This window comes from Crocodylus porosus, unplaced genomic scaffold, assembly GCF_001723895.1.
Source record: "Crocodylus porosus isolate Cpor-Errol unplaced genomic scaffold, CroPor_comp1, whole genome shotgun sequence".
Classification (NCBI taxonomy): domain Eukaryota; kingdom Metazoa; phylum Chordata; order Crocodylia; family Crocodylidae; genus Crocodylus; species Crocodylus porosus.
Genome location: NW_017728943.1, coordinates 75,753,864 through 75,769,725, shown reverse-complemented (window position 1 = coordinate 75,769,725; position 15,862 = coordinate 75,753,864). Strand labels below are relative to the sequence as shown.

The following is a 15,862-nucleotide window of genomic DNA, read 5'->3' as shown; positions in this document are numbered from 1 at the left end:
GGTGTTCTTACAGCTTAAAAATCATGAAGGTTTTTTTCAATCTAATTTTGTAAATCTGATTACCAGTTTTGAATTCTTGGGATTGCCAATACTCTGCCAATAAAACACTTATCTGAAGAGTGGAAAAATGTCTGATTCAAACTTTTAGTATTTAAATAATAAACTTATCCAGGTTACTGAAGAATGACACATTATTCAGAGTAGTATTTAGAAGGTTTCTTTAAAGGCACTTGCTTTACTGAACAGTAATTATCAGGCCAAGGATCACTAGGCATGTATAATGAAAGGCCAACACGTGTTTTTTTCATTCGGTCTCCAAGAGTAAACTGAGCACAGCTGTTGCATTGAAACAACCCACTTTTATTTAAGAAGATTAATAAAATTAACTGTAAAAACTCTCACAATAACCTGCTTGCCACAAGGAGGCAGGACAAGGATTTGGGAAGCTTAAAATATATATATATATCACTGTATGAAAAACAGGACTATTAAAACAGTTCAGTCAGGAAGTTCTAAACTGCCAAGCAAGACAAAAGGTACTTTTCATCCACAGTGTGCCCTTTCAGCACCGCTAGAGTATCCCAACTACTACAAATATCTTCAGTTAGCAAACATTAGCTGACCCGGTGACAATTTTAGGAAGTGGGGGTTCACTCATGGTTCTTTATCCCTTCTGTAACCCACGCTGTGAAAACACACTCAGTGACATGAAGGACAGGGAGATGAAGGAGTTAGCTCCAGATCAGATCACAATTCAATGGTAGAGAGGGAAGTGACAGGACCTGAACTCGTTTCTTTATTCCTACCCACCACATAATGTTGTCTCCATTAAGGGCAATGGATCTGAGTCATCACAAAACTTCTTAATGACAGAAGGGCAGGGGGCAGGGTGGGGAACAAGAAAACAATTTAGCATGAACTGTAGAGTTAATCTGAACATAATGAAATTTAAAGCTGAAATATGAAGCCCCATAATATATCAACGAATCACAATGTAAACCTTGCAATAATGAGCCCTCTGTTTGAGTGAAGTGGATTTTATTCCTGGCTCTGTTACTGGCTGCCACTTGGTAGGTCATTTCAGTGCTCTGTGCCTCAGTTTCCCCCTTTGTAAAGTAATGATAGTCTCTTCCTTTGAAAAGCACTTGTAGCACTTTGGCTGAATGGCATTATATAAGAACCACATATTATTATTAATACAGCTCAAATATAGAATACACCAGATGGCCAAATCTCCAAGTGTTTCTGCAATGTTTTTAGTGTAGCAGAACATATGTAATATGATGTTATTATTTCAGACATTTAAAAGTATAGTTAGCACATGCAGGGGGTCAAACACAACTCTCAGTAACTCCACTGGATTTAGTTCAGATTTACGTCAGATGTAACTAAGAGCACAAAATAGCCTTATATGTGCAATGCAGTAAAGTTCCACAGCCAGGAAAAGCTTAACTATTGATTTTACTGATGCATTTGTTTTGGTCCTAATGTTCAATTAAGGTAGGGCATTCTGCCTTTCACTTTGAACGGAGAGGAAAAATGTACTAGAGTAACTGATAAGAACTAAAAGCTAGGTATGCTTTATCAGATGCAGTATGTTATTTGTGCCTTTTCACCACCTTCTGTGGAAACTGAGCACCTGACACTAATTAGCCTAGATTAAGGCAGGGCTTTTTGTCTGGGAAAGCAGTTCAGACCTGTGTAGGAAGAGTCAGCCATTCAATTTTCAGAGTCAGAGGGCAGCATTCCCTCCTTTCTCCCACTCCATAAACAGCAGGATCATTTGAATTCTAGAGATGATGAATTACTTGACTGTACAAATATGAACACAACAGGGCTGCAGCTTGTGCCACAGTCCTTGTGCATAAATGAGAAAGAAAACAGAGCAGTACTGACTCCAGTGAAGAGAGTACTATGAAGACACCCTCAGTGCATAAAGTAACTCTAGTATAATCATAGTACAGCCTATACCACTTCAGTGAGCTGACATTTAATATATAACAGACTGGAAGCAGAATATCAGCTGCACATAATATATCAGCTTTTGTGCTAGTGCTCAGAAATTTGGCTGATTACTCATTGCTTTGCTTTAGTGCTTAAGTAGTCTTTTCCAGAGCAAGACAGTTAAACCACAAGAATGTACCGTAGTGTCCATGGCCTTGACCTTCCCAGCAGGAACATGCTTTGGAACAGGATCTTCCTTTGATATCATCACACAGCCTTCTGCCCCCAAAGTGACAATTACCAGCTTACAGCCTCTTTCTAGTAGTATGGATCCCACCTTCCCGGCATCTTCAGGGTTGCCAACTGGGAGGCCTGTTAAAATTTCTGCCTAGAAAGTAACACAGCATATCAAAATCGCAAACAGATAAATTGGTGCTATCAGAAATTGGCATTTAATAACTTTGTTAACTGTAACCAGACTCAGGCAACATCTGGGCTGTAAGGTCATGCTCAAACCATTTCCCCCCACCACTTCTGTTCAACATACTGGCAACATTTCTAGCTTGGGTTTATAATAGTGGGGATTTTAGGGCACTGCACTGGGCCTCAGGAAACCCGAGTTCAATTTCTGGCACTGTCCCAGGCCTGGTAGGTTGGCACTGGGCACTGATCCCTTTCTGTACTGCAAATTTCCTCAACTAAAATGGAGATAATGATACTGCCCACCTACATAAAGAGCCTTGAAACCTAAAGTTGAAGAGTTCTATAAAGACTAAGTCTAATTATTATGTAAGTTTAAATGCCTGCACGTCTGCAATATTACTGTAGTCTCCTTCAGATCCCTGTACTCAAGGCTGACTGCTGCCACCAAGCCCAGAAAACCCTGCCAGCTGACCATAGCAGGCAGGTGGTAGGCTGCAAATACTGCTTACCGAGTACAAGCTGCTCATTCCACTGTTAACATCTTCCTCCCCACAACCCAGTCCCTTTGCTTCTCATCCACCTGTTGCTCCTTCCCATAAACCAAGTGTTCTAAGGAAGAAACTGCCTTGGCATTTCATGTCTGTATAGCAGTTAGCGCCACAGGCTCTCATCCTTAGTTTTGGCCATGAAGCACTACCAAAATATAGTAATAGATTTTGAAAATCTAGGGAGTCAGAAGAAATGTTTTAACACTAAAACTTTAGGACTAATTATGAATCCATCCCAGCACCCACTGAACTCAACACACTTTGGCCCTGCATTAAAAGCTTGGGTATAACTTAACTGGTGCTTATATCAGCTCATGTACACTAGAATGAACACATCCACAATGAATTCCCATTTATAGTGGCATAAAAAGAAAGTTCCTTGTTTCAAAGCACGTTAACTTGTAATCCTAATTAGATCAAGATCTTTGCTTGGAGTGATGTGTTTTGGTAGAAAGAATAATTTCATTGTAAGAGGCTTTCTGTGTCTTTATGAAATTGCAATGCTCTTATGTTATAAAATAATTCATCTTCCAGGATTTCCTGCATCATAAAGCCTAAAAAAGCCAGTCATATTATGAATTATGTGATACTTTTTCATGTACCTCAGAAATGTCAGGGGACTCAAAACTGCTGTTAGGCATTCCTCACATGTTCATCACCACACTACTTCAAAGATTCAGGATTCAGCTTCCATCACGGCATGTTTTCAAAGAGTAACTGTCAGAAGGTGCTATTGCTGAGATGTAAATATTTAGGGATTTCTTCACTTGTTGTCTCTTCTGCCTCAGTTTATCCAGGTAGAATCAATGGAAATGGAGTGAGAGGGCACTTTATAAATTCCTGGTAGACTGCTAGTGAGGGGTTACTGAGGAGTCTCTCAGAATAAAATCGCAGTGCTTAGCTTCTATCAGTAGCAGATTTCTACATACTTTCAAATATAGCAACTGAAAATGACCTGAAGCCTTCTTTCAGGAAAGGCTAAATTTAAGAAGGATAATGAGCTCTTCTGGGGAGAAAGGGAGTCTATTTATCCTTTCTTATCAAACACATATATTATGTGCAAGCTCTTAAGCCTCAGCTAGGACTGGACTTCCATCATGTTGGGCACTATACAAACATGGATTCCCTCCTTGCCCTATAAATGATTAACTCCTGGCTCCACCTGTCTGGCAGCAAAATCTCTCAACTAAAAACTAGCATCAAAGGTTCTCTGATTAAATGCCTTTTTCCATTCCAGACATTCTCACTGGGGTGGGACTTTTCACTGCTCTGTACAACTTTGGAGGCAGAGGCAAACACATTCCATTTTTTCCTCCCTAGCCAGGGAGGGATTAGTAGTATGAGGGTAAAGTATGAGAGAAGAGGCAAATTCTATACTACTCTTCTCCAAACCTTCCCTGGTTGGCTGAGGTAGGGGGAAGTCCTGGCCTGCCCTAATGGCAAGTCCCTTGGTTACAAAAGAGAACGAGAGCTTGAGTTATTTTCAGATCCTTAAATATTACCCTGGGACTTTTTTCTTCCCCACGTCTCCTTCAGGCAGTCTCTGGATCTCTGCTCCAGACTGGTCCCTGAACCTCCCCCCACATCAACCTTGAAAAGTCACCATCCTCTCATACTCCAGAGTATTTACAGTATGGTTAACATGATTCTTTTTTCATTTTTAGTTTTCAGCATAGATGTAAGATCAAATCCAGTGGTCCATAAAGCTACACTTATAACAGCAAGCAGGATTTGGTTCTTACTGGATAAGTGCATTTTGTACATGGGGAATGGAAACTATTTAGGTAACCTTAAATCTATGTTTTTCTTTAAAGCTAAAATCAAAATTATTTGCAAATAAACTAAGTAACTTCACACAATAATTAAGAACATGGAGATTATACCTGTCCTGCCGTAGTGGTTACGAGGAACTAGTCAAGCAGTAATGGCTAGGTAGAGGGGTCATTAGACACAGACAATAACCACTTATTAAAATACATCTATACTGCATATATTATGTACTATAATGTGAAATAGATCAAAGCTCTTAGATGTCTGGAGCAGAGACTAGGTATTCCCAGGGTGCACACTCCCAGAACACTATAGGTATCAGAATTAAAATATATGCATCAATACCAAGAAAGAAAACCACTATGGTGAAACTGACCATATAGCTTAAGAAATTTTTCTACTAGAGGCCAGATTTGCTAGGTTACCAGACCAGGTGCAAAGTTCACCTATATTTTCAAGCCTTTAGGAAAGTGATAGAATGCTTGTGGCAGTGGACATTGTTTGCTTTGGGTTTATTTGGGTCTGTTTTTATTCAATAAGTCTTTTTTATTAGGATAATTATGGATAGTTCATTATCTCATTAACAAGGAAATAATAATTCACTTAAATTTATACTAACACCGATGATTTTAAATTCTGGAAAGCAGTCAACTTTGAGATTGCGTTTAGGGGCAGCGTAGATAAGAAAGAAGTTATGCTATTCTTTCTAAGGCGCACCACTCATTCTGCCCATCGCTGTTGTACCTGGACCCTTTTTTTAATACGACTTTTGTTTAGGTAATGAAAGCAGGATTTATTCCAGTGGTTTAGGATTAATACCTTTCTTCTTCCTCTTTATCCATCATATTTATTATACCTGCACAAAAATATTTCTTAAAAGAGACTCTTAAGCAGATAGGCATCCTGGAGCATCTGCATGAAAATAGTGCTCCAGATGTTTCTACTATTGTCTTATAACCCAAGTACAGCAGGATAATGAAACTAGGAAACACTGGGGGCCATTTCCCCCCATAGAAATAGCAAACAAGCAGACTGATATTGTGTGCCAGTAATTAGAAATTACTGTAAATGTCAACTGGTTTTAAACATAAATCTACTGTGGCAAGTTATGAAGTCCCTCACACCAATAAAATCTTACTTAAAAAAAAAGAGCAAACAAAAAACAGTAGTACAATTGAAGGAAATAACTAATGTTTGAAAGAAAAATTAAAAACCAAACATTATAAAACTTATGGCCATGCTGGCCAAAAAAACTGTACATGTCTCCATTCTGTATTTATTTTTAGTTTTGATGAAAAAATACACATAATGCCCATTAGAGAAATAACTCATTTGATTTCCAACATTACCTGAAACAGATCATACTTCATGGAGTACATTTTATTGTATTCTTACAATTTATTTTTATCAATAGTCATGAACATATATAGCATATGTTAATAAAAAAAGTAAATTACAAAAGGCAATGGATGTGATAGTATCTATAAAGATAGTATTTTTCTATAAACTTTCAGAAAAATAGTATGTGACTGAATTAATACAGTCTCAATACAGAAATAAAGAAGGCTATGGTTAAATGTTCTGTCTTATGTTTGCATTTTCTGTTCTTTAAGTGCTTAACTCTGTACACATAAACATTTATTTATTAAAATTTATTTTTTCTACAGAAGTGAAGACTGAGGGGGATTAGATAGTAGCCTTTAACCACCTGAAGGGTGGTTACAGAGAGGATGGAGTTAAACTGTTCTCGGTAATGATAGAACAAGGAGCAATAGTCTCAAGTTGCAGCAAGGGAGGTTTAGGTTGGATATTAGGAAAATCTCTCTCACTAGGAGGGTGGTGAAGCACTGGAACAGGTTACCTAGAGAGGTTCTGGAATCTCCATCCTTGAACGTTTTTAAAGCATGACTCAACAAACCCCTGCCTGGAATGATCTAGTTGAGGATGGTCCTGCTTTGAGCAGGGGGTTGGACCAGATGACCTCCTGAGGTCCCTTCCAACCCTCATTTTCTATGATTCTAAGTCCAGGGGCGGGCAATTATTTCAGGTGGAGGGCCGCTTACTGCATTTAGGTGAGGTGTCAAGGGCCACATGGGTAGCCTTGCTACTGAGTCCTGCTGGCTCCCCCTGGTCCTATTGCCACTATTTCCTGTCATCTTTGACAGGCAACCAGGAGCACATAAATATACATTTTCTACATTTTTAGGGGCCTCGCAGGCTGCACAGAATGGCCTGGCAGGCTGGATCCAGCCCACGAGCCATATTTTGCCCACTCCTGTTCTATGATTTACTTGCACAGCATATTCTACACTGTATTATGAGTTAAATATGAAGTCAAGAACAGGTCATATTTCAAAGCATAAATATCAGAAGGCAGATTCAAATGGTAATACTCTAAAAGCTCTGTTATTTGGCATCCAGGGGGAATGGGGGGTGCCGGTTAATCAAATATGCCAGTTATCTGAGAGTTATACTTATCTTCAGCCCAGCGGGTTGGACGTGTCTTTGCCTGGTTGGGCTACTGCCCCTCCCACTGCATCCGGTGTGGGCTTTCACTCTCTAGCGTCAGTGTGCTGGGGGAGAGGGAGGGGAGCCCTGCGCAAGCTGCTTTGCCCCAAGCCATGGTCCACGAGAAAGAAGTGGGACTTTGCTTGCAGCGGTGAAACCGGAAGTGCCATGGTGGGACAGATGCTAGCTAATAGAGCATTCCGGATAGCAAAGTGCCCAATAACACAGCTTTTACTGTACTTGATTTTAAATAATGTTGGGGGTGGGGATGGATACCTATATGCTTAGTGCCCAAATGTGACATTACATTGAATATAATGTTTGGTTATGGGCTTCCCATAATTTGATCTGTTTCGAAAGGGGGAAATAAAAAATTTAAACTATTCAACTTGTAACCTAAGGGACCTGGAACAAATTACCTCTCTACCTCCCAAACCTTAGTAAATCTTTATGTCTCCCTGGCCTCTGCCAATATTCCCTACCCATGACATTTTTTTTGCATAGTCTCTGAGGATCTGGCCTTCCATCCAGGAATTTCCAGGGCTAGATCTTCAGCTAGTAAAAAGTGACATGGTAAGAAAGAAGGTAAACTTTTTAAGGGTAAACACCATCTTTTTCTTCTTTCTGTCTTTATACAGCAGATAGCTTAAAAGGTCTCTAACCTAAAACTGGGCTCATGAGCATTACTTCAAAACAAATAACAAATAATGACAGACTTATGCAGAGTAACATCCATTGAAAATCTGGTCTGTGCATCTGTCCCAGTTCCAGATACCTGTGTCAGCCTTAAATATTCAAAACCTAATGGATCAAATTTCATTTAAAGAGGAACTATGGTTGATTGTACAAATTCTCACAAACATAAATTGTCCTACTGAAGTCAGAGAGACTGCCTGTGTGAGTAACAAACTGTACAATCAGGCCAAAAAGACAAGCAAGATGTTTGTGGCTTCAGTTGTTTCAAATGTCAAAATTCCTAATCAGAACATGCAGGTAAAAGGACTTTGTATGCTTGAATAAAAAAGGCTACACTGAGCTGCCTAAAGCTCTTTCTGCAACCCCTCCCCAATATATCTTTTATTTTAAACTAAACATGGGAAATTTCAGAGTCAGAGGCAACTGATAAGTGGGCTTTAGAATGAAGAATGAATCCAACTTAATATTACAATGAGCGAGCCATGCTCTCCGAGTAAAAAAGGCAGCAGTAGCTTCCTATTGCAGTATTGTGGCAAGTGCCAGGTCAGATGAAGCTCTAGGTATCTAGCTTCCACTAACTGACAATAATATATTATCCCATTGTTTTCTTCTGCATAACTGTGCAGCTATCATGATTTTTATTTCTCATTTCAGGTTTTTCGTCCGTCTTCCCCTCTTATAATAAAAAGAATTTGCTAATGTAGTTCTCTTCATTTCCCCCAGGGCCTACTGCAACCATTAACTAATTAATCTTTGCTGGATCTGTGCCACCTAGGTCACCATTCTTATGCCCATTTTACAGAAGGGGAAAGGAAGACCCACAATGGTTTTGGGTGATACTTTCAGTGTAACACAAATCACTAGCAAAGCTGGAATCAGAACTCCAGAGTCCTGATTAGCCTTTTGCCCTAACCTTTAGACAAGTCTGGTGTTTCTTCCAAATTGGCTTTTAAATGGCCCTCATTAGACGAGAACTGTAGTTCTCCATAATTTTCCAGTCAAATCTGAATCTCAGATGTGTGAAATATGTTGCTACCTGTTCCTGAAAGCTATGCAGCACCAGCAACACACAAGTACAGCTGTAATTTGTATAGTCACGGTGTCTTAGAGGCCAGAACCACATTGTGGTTAGGAACTGTACACATTTGTGACAAAGAAAGTCTCAGTCCTGAGGAAGTACACCTGTATGTGTTTGCCCTTTCCTCAACATTTAAAAAAGATTGAAAAGAGCCACCTCTTTTCTTCCCGAAGATGAAACTTGATACATGTATTCTGCATTTCTTTTATTAGAAGAATTAGGAGAATAGAGAACTAGCACATTCCTGCAGAAACCTCAGGGATTAGGCTATGTTACATCTGGTACACAGAAAATTAACATGCCAGTTTCAACAAGCTTGAACTTTCTGGGAAAAGATAAAGCTGAACTACAAGCTAAGCAAAGAAAGAGCTGATAACCTTACAAGATTTGTTCTGAGTATTTTGTTCATGAGCCACATAAAAAGAAAGTCTTGTCAGACAAAAAATATTTATTAGTGAAACAAGCAAGAGTAAAAAGAACAGCTTGTAAAGGGCCTTCTGGACAAACTAATGATAAACAATGTACTGATAGCATAATTTTGTCTGCTTCTTTTTAGCACCTGAATCCATATAGAACAGGCGTTGGCACCCCCTGGCATGTGTGCCAGAGCGTGGCATGTGAAGACATTTTCCTTGGCAGGGATACCTCATGAGGGATGGTGGGGGAGCTGGGAGGAGCCTAATCCTCGTTGTGGTAGCATACCCTTGGCCCCTTCCCTGCTGTCAGCCCCAAGGCTCATGTGTCTGCTGCCAGCAACAAGCTGGGCCAGGGCTCTACGGACCCCGATGCAGCTGCTTGCAGCCTCCCCACTGCCTGCTGCGAGGACCCCAGCCTCCATGGTGGGTGGCAAGGGCCTGTCCAGAGCCCAGGCCAGCTGTGGCAGGCAGCCAGGAGACTGCAAGCAGCTGCAACAGGGTCTGGGGAGTCCTGGCCTGACTCATTGCTGGCAGGGGTGAATGCTTGCCTTGGGATGGACAGTGGGGAAGGGGCCAGAGCTGCACTGCCACAACAAGGATCAGGCCCTTTGTGGGTCCCCTGCCATCTGCCCCTGGCATGTCAACATCTTACAAGTCAAAGCTGCAGGTTTTGTTGGCACTGCCCAAAAATGCTGCTGAGCCCTGATACAGTACAAGATGTGCTGTTATACCAGATACTGAATGTAGCTGCATTAATACCAAAGTTGTTTAACAAACAGCAGACTATAAATTGTGAAGTCATATTTAATACATACATGCTTGGGATATGATATCACATGGCAAAATCTGCGACTATACCTGGCATCTTCAAGGGTGCCTGTACACAACCTGGGAGGCTGCTCCAACATGCTGTAATTACAGCGCATCAGAGAAGACTTGATTAATCAAGTTTGCTGGAGCGTGGTAACTATCATGTTCCAGCCAGCCTCTGCATCTCATGTGTCAGCATCCCCATTCTTCAAAATGGCAGCGACAGTGCTTTAACTAAAACTCATTTGACAGGTATGCTAATACATGAGATGCTCTAGTGCTTTAATTACAGCAACTCTCAGAGCAGGTGGTGTGGTGCATCATCACATGTAACAAAACACATATTTTTCTCCAGTTAAAAACAAATGGAAGCTTTACTGATATGCTAGAGTCCTACGGCTATGTTATTATGAGGAGAGCCTGAGGGAACTGTGCTTATTTAGCCTGGAGAAGAGATGACTGAGAGGGGATTTAATAACAGCCTTCAACTACCTTAAGGGGGGTTTGAAAGAGGATGGATCTAGACTGTTTTCAGTGGTGGCAGATGACAGAACAAGGAGGAACAGTCTCAAGTTACAGCAAGGGAAGTTTAGGTTAGATATTAGGAAGAATTTTCTCACTAGTGGGGAAAACACTGAAACAGGTTACCCAGAGAGACTGTGGACTCTCCATCCTTGCAAGTTTTTAAGACTCAACTAGACAAAGCCTTAGCTGGAATGACCTAGTTAGGGATGGTCCTGCCTTAAGCAGGGGGTTGGACTAGATGACCTCCTGAGGCTCCTTCCAACCCTAATTTTCTATGATATACTTGCACAGCATATTCTACACTGTATTATGAGTCAAATTTAGTTTAAGATGGAAGCAAAAATAAATATAATTATAGGAATGTAGATAATCTTGTATATCATATATTATATATAAACAACCTACACAAAAATAATTAACAGGTGTTGCTTCATTTGTCTGATCGAAAATTTTCAGATTCATGAAACAAAATCAAGCCTTCCTTAGCATCCTGACAGTGCGTCCAATACTTCACTGGAAGTTATTTCCACACCTGAGTTACTGGTCACCTAAATTAACATTTCTGCACCTTAGTTAAAGACTTTAGCTGGAGTTAAAAACAGTCTGTAGGATTGTGAAATAGGAGCTGCATTACCAGAAAGAACTAACAGATAGCAGAACTGCAGAAAAAGGGTTAGCTTGAGAAGTGGAACAGCAAGACTATTAAAAAGAACGGAAGTTGGTTAACACCTGTGGAGTAAAGAGTTTAAAAGGAATCTGGTAGATTATAATGAGTCAGGAAGTCAAGTGACTTCCTCACTGCTGCCTCAACATAAATGCTCCTGCCACTGTCAGTGAGTTGATTTTAAATTTTGGTGGAGTGGAATCAAAAGTGCAGGATGCAACTACATCACTGTAACACCCGCTGTGTCCACCTCTGCTTAGAGCACAAGCTTTTGTGAACTGATGTTTGCTTCATCAGATACTGTGAAAGGACAGCATTGAGCAGAGTATATTGTACACTCTGCCATCAGACTAATAAGGCTAACTACCCCTACCTGAAAGTAAATAAGAGGATATGCCTGGCTTGTTACTCCATTCAGTTAATCATGAACTATATTATCTATATGTCTGTAGCTACATGAGTTGTAAAATAGCTCATCGTTGCATGGTAGATATTATAATGTCATTGGCTGCTCATCCTTTCTGCAGCTATCAAAATCCTGTGTTTACAAACATGAGATTAATATCTAGTCATAAATCACAGCACTGTAGTATCTACAGATACACGTTGGCGAACATAAGCAATAAGGAAACTGACCAATTGTATCACAAAGACTCGAAAATATAAATAATCACAAACATAATTTGGTCTTGAATTTGGCACATCTTAGCAGATGTGCTCATGTTAAACAGAATACCCTGGAAAATGCTGAATTGAATCTCTTGTGTATCTGTAAACAGCTAAAAGCAGTATTTTTACTGTGGAAGGACAGGGATGCCCTATCCATGATGATTTCATAGATTTCACAGACATTAGGGCTGAAAGGGACCTCGGGAGATCATCAAGTCCAGCCCCCTGCCCCAGGGGCGGGAAGTCAGCTGGGGTCACAGGTTCCCAGCAAGGTAAACATCCAAATGTCTCTTAAAGGAGTCCAGAGTAGGTGTTTGCACCACTTCAAGCGGCAGTCTGTTGCAGGCCTGGGGGGCTCAGACAGTAAAGAAGTTCTTCCTTATGTCCAGCCTGAAATGGTCTTGGAGGAGTTTGTGACCGTTTGACCTCGTCATCCCTTGGGGCGCTCTGGTGAACAGGCATTCCCCAGATTCTCATGTACACCTCTTATATACTTGTAGGCAGCCACCAGTTCCCCCGAGCCTGCACTTTTCCAGGCTGAAGAGTCCCATAGCTCTGAGCCTGTCATCATAAGGCCTATTTTCCTGCCCTCTGATCATGCATGTGGCTCTCCTCTGCACTCTCTCAAGCTTCTCCACATCCTTTTTAAATTTCAGAGCCCAGAATTGGATGCAGTACTCCAGTTGCAGCCTCACCAAGGCTGAGTACAGCGGGAGGATGACATCCTGGGATTTGCTTAAGAAGCATCTATGGATGCAACCAGCATTTTGCTCACTTTACAAGCTGAAACATCACATCGGTGGCTCATATTCATCTTGTGGTCCATCATGATTCCCAAGTCCCTTTCGGCCGTGGTGCTAGCAAGCGTAGCACTGCCGAGCCTGTAAGGATGCTGCAGGATTTTTTTCCCAAGGTGAAGTACCTTGCATTTTTCGGTGTTGAACGCCATCAGGTTTTCATCCACCCATTTTCTGAGCCTGTCAAGGTCGGCCTGGATCACCATCCTGTCCTCACATATAGACGCTTTACCCCAAAGTTTGGTGTCATCAGCGAACTTGGCCAGTTTGTTTCTGTCACCAATGTCCACATCATTAATGAAGATGCTGAGGAATATAGGCCCAAGGACAGAGCCTTGGGGGACCCCACTGGTCATGGTGCACCACAGTGATTGACTTCCAACAACTACCACTCTCTGGGTCTGACCTCAGAGCCAATTCCCAAGCCAGCGGACTGTGATGTAGCCAAGGCCACAGTTGGCCAGTTTTTCTATGAGATAAAGTCTTCTATGGCCACAGTAAAGGAAACTTTTTAATATTATCATTTTATTCTGGTAGTACCTAAGAGCCCCAAACTAAGGAAGAAGGCCCTTCAAGGCAGAGTGGGGTGGAATACAAGTCCTGGGAAGAGGCCAGTTCAAGACTTAGAGACAGCAGTTTCACTGGAGTGGAGAAAGTGAGAACTAGGTTGCGGAGGACCAAGGATGGAACTGGAAGACAGGAACTTAAGACAAAGGTTGGCAATGTATTCACTGAACACAGTGGTGATGGGGAGAAGAGAGATGGGGAAGGTACACCTGTACTGCTTCTACAGAGCAGGGAGCAGGCTGGATTATTTGAAAGAACACAAATGTTTTTCCTATGACTTTTCATAGAAGAAACACAAGACTGATGGCTGCGAAGACTGCCAAGAAGAAAGGTATGATAATGAAGAAAAAATGCAGTATTTCCAGTTTGCAGGACAAGGGTTAATTTCTCCTTCTCTTTAAAGGAGCTTCTTCTGCATTAAGCCATTACCATATTACAAGTGTACCTTGGAGTGGCACCTATAGTTACAGTTGCCTTATGCTTCTCATTATAAAACTCTGTTTTAAATTTCTTATAACATTGCTAAAATTTAAACATTTGGGCTAGAATTTTCCATGCCCAGGTGTCAGGCTTAATTTTTTGGAAAGCTTCAACTAAAACGGTTTGACTACTGCTGAGAATGAGGCTAGAGGAAGATTTGTTTTTTCACACGTTAAATCCATCCAACTATTTTGTTGAGAAGTTCTAGTGCCCTAATGCCATATATTAAATAAGGAATATATGAACTACTGGATGACTCCCTATTCACTGAATGAGGAAGGAATCCTGTCCAAAAACAGCATGTAATCATATAATGAAAAGACTGAATCATAATGCATATGCACAAAACAGGCTATCTTAATTTGGGCATTTTCTAACTTACGAGTACAAGAGTTTGCAGTCTTAACAGTCTTTAAATACAGTACTTTTGGATGTAACACAATGGACACACCTACACATGAATTTAAGATGGTTTAAATTTAATGTGCATTAAACTAATTTGGATTAAGCAGGTCTTGGCAGCTGTCTAAACGTGGTGGAACCTGGGACTAACTTTAATCTCAGGTCGCTTCAGCCCTCTCATGTTTCCCTGTGGCCACTGTGGGGAGCTCCAACCCCCGGACACATGGTTGCCAGCACTTGGCAGCCATGCTGAAGCTAGAGCCAGCTGCCTGCATTTGGCAGCCATCTTGGAGACACCCCCCTGCCCTCTGATCCCTGGCTAGCACCTTCCCTGCCCATGAGCCGTGAGTCCAGCACAGGGGCAGCACACAGCAGCACCCTTCTTGCCCAGACCCAATACTGGTATTCTTCCTGTGCCAGAGCTGTCCCTGCCCCTGCCAGTGATGCCCAGCACCCTGCTGCTCCAGCCCAGCCTCTGCCAGCAATGACCAGTGCCCCATCCTCCTGTTGGCCATGGTGCTGGCCCTGCTGGCCCCAGCAAACACCTCCCTGCCGCCCAGGCCCCAGGGACCCATACACCATCCTACACTCCCTGCTCCAGCCTGCCTACCCTGCCTCCCACATCCTCCTACCTAGGGTTGCCAACTCTGTTTGAATCTATTCTGGGAGGTTTCATGACATGATGTAATGACATTATGACTGATCTACTGTACTGTACTCAGGAATGCAAATATACATTACTGTTACATTTTAAAAACCCACTAGACTATCGTATAAATTGGATTTAATATTTATTTTAATGAATTTCCTATCATTCATCTCCCAGGTAACTCTCAGCAGTCTCCTGGAAATTATATCCAATTCCTGGAGACTCCAAGGCAATCCCAGAGGATTGGCAGCCCTACTCCTACCCCCTGCCCACCCCTGGCACCACTCTCAGGACACGCACATGGTTGAAACAAAAAAACTTTATTACCCTCACAACATCCACCCCCATCCCTCTCCCCTCCCCGGTCAACAAACAGTAACCCTCCACCACCCTCCCCACCCACCAACAGTAAAAAAATCCACTTATAAGTAGCAAACTATAGAGAGAGCAGCCCAGCCCTGAGGGAGGAGAGGTGTTCAGCCAGGAGCCCTAGGGCTGGACTCCAGCCAGCCCCTAGTGGCTGGGAAGACCCAGGATTAAATTCCCTGCATTAATGTGGAGTAATGCGTCTACACATGCGTTAATCTGTACTAAACAATCCCACTTAAATTTGATACTTGGTTTGTGTAGATATGCAATTTAGGCTCTCTGTGACAGGGGGCCATCCCTGGGCCTGTCCAATGTTAACCCAACCCTCTGTTTCTGGGTAACCACCCACCTTTCTTTCGTCCCATGACCATGCCTTGATGGAAAAATAATTATGATGTTACCCAGGCGGAAGGCTGCTCATTTACTACCCTGACACCAGGGGTTGCTATCCACCGCTCCAAGCCTCCCCTACATGGTGGCCCATGCCTCACAGATGGTATGTAAAGAACATCACCTTTAATTCTGATTTGGCCATGCGCAGCCTCTT

At 41.9% G+C, this 15,862-nt stretch overlaps 1 protein-coding gene across 5 annotated transcripts in view; it reads right to left on the bottom strand.

Moving 5' to 3' along the window:
- RBKS (ribokinase) overlaps positions 1 to 15,862 on the bottom strand; it is a 92,707-nt gene that overhangs the window by 20,846 nt on the left and 55,999 nt on the right. For 3 of the 5 annotated variants that reach the window (XM_019549600.1, XM_019549601.1, XM_019549602.1), the window contains exon 7: positions 2,144 to 2,332. The exons of 1 other annotated variant lie outside the window; for it this stretch is intronic. In XM_019549600.1, the coding sequence (XP_019405145.1) occupies positions 2,144 to 2,332 (189 nt within the window). The remainder of the gene's footprint in view (positions 1 to 2,143; positions 2,333 to 15,862) is intronic. One more of the 5 variants, XM_019549603.1, reaches the window with a different exon arrangement.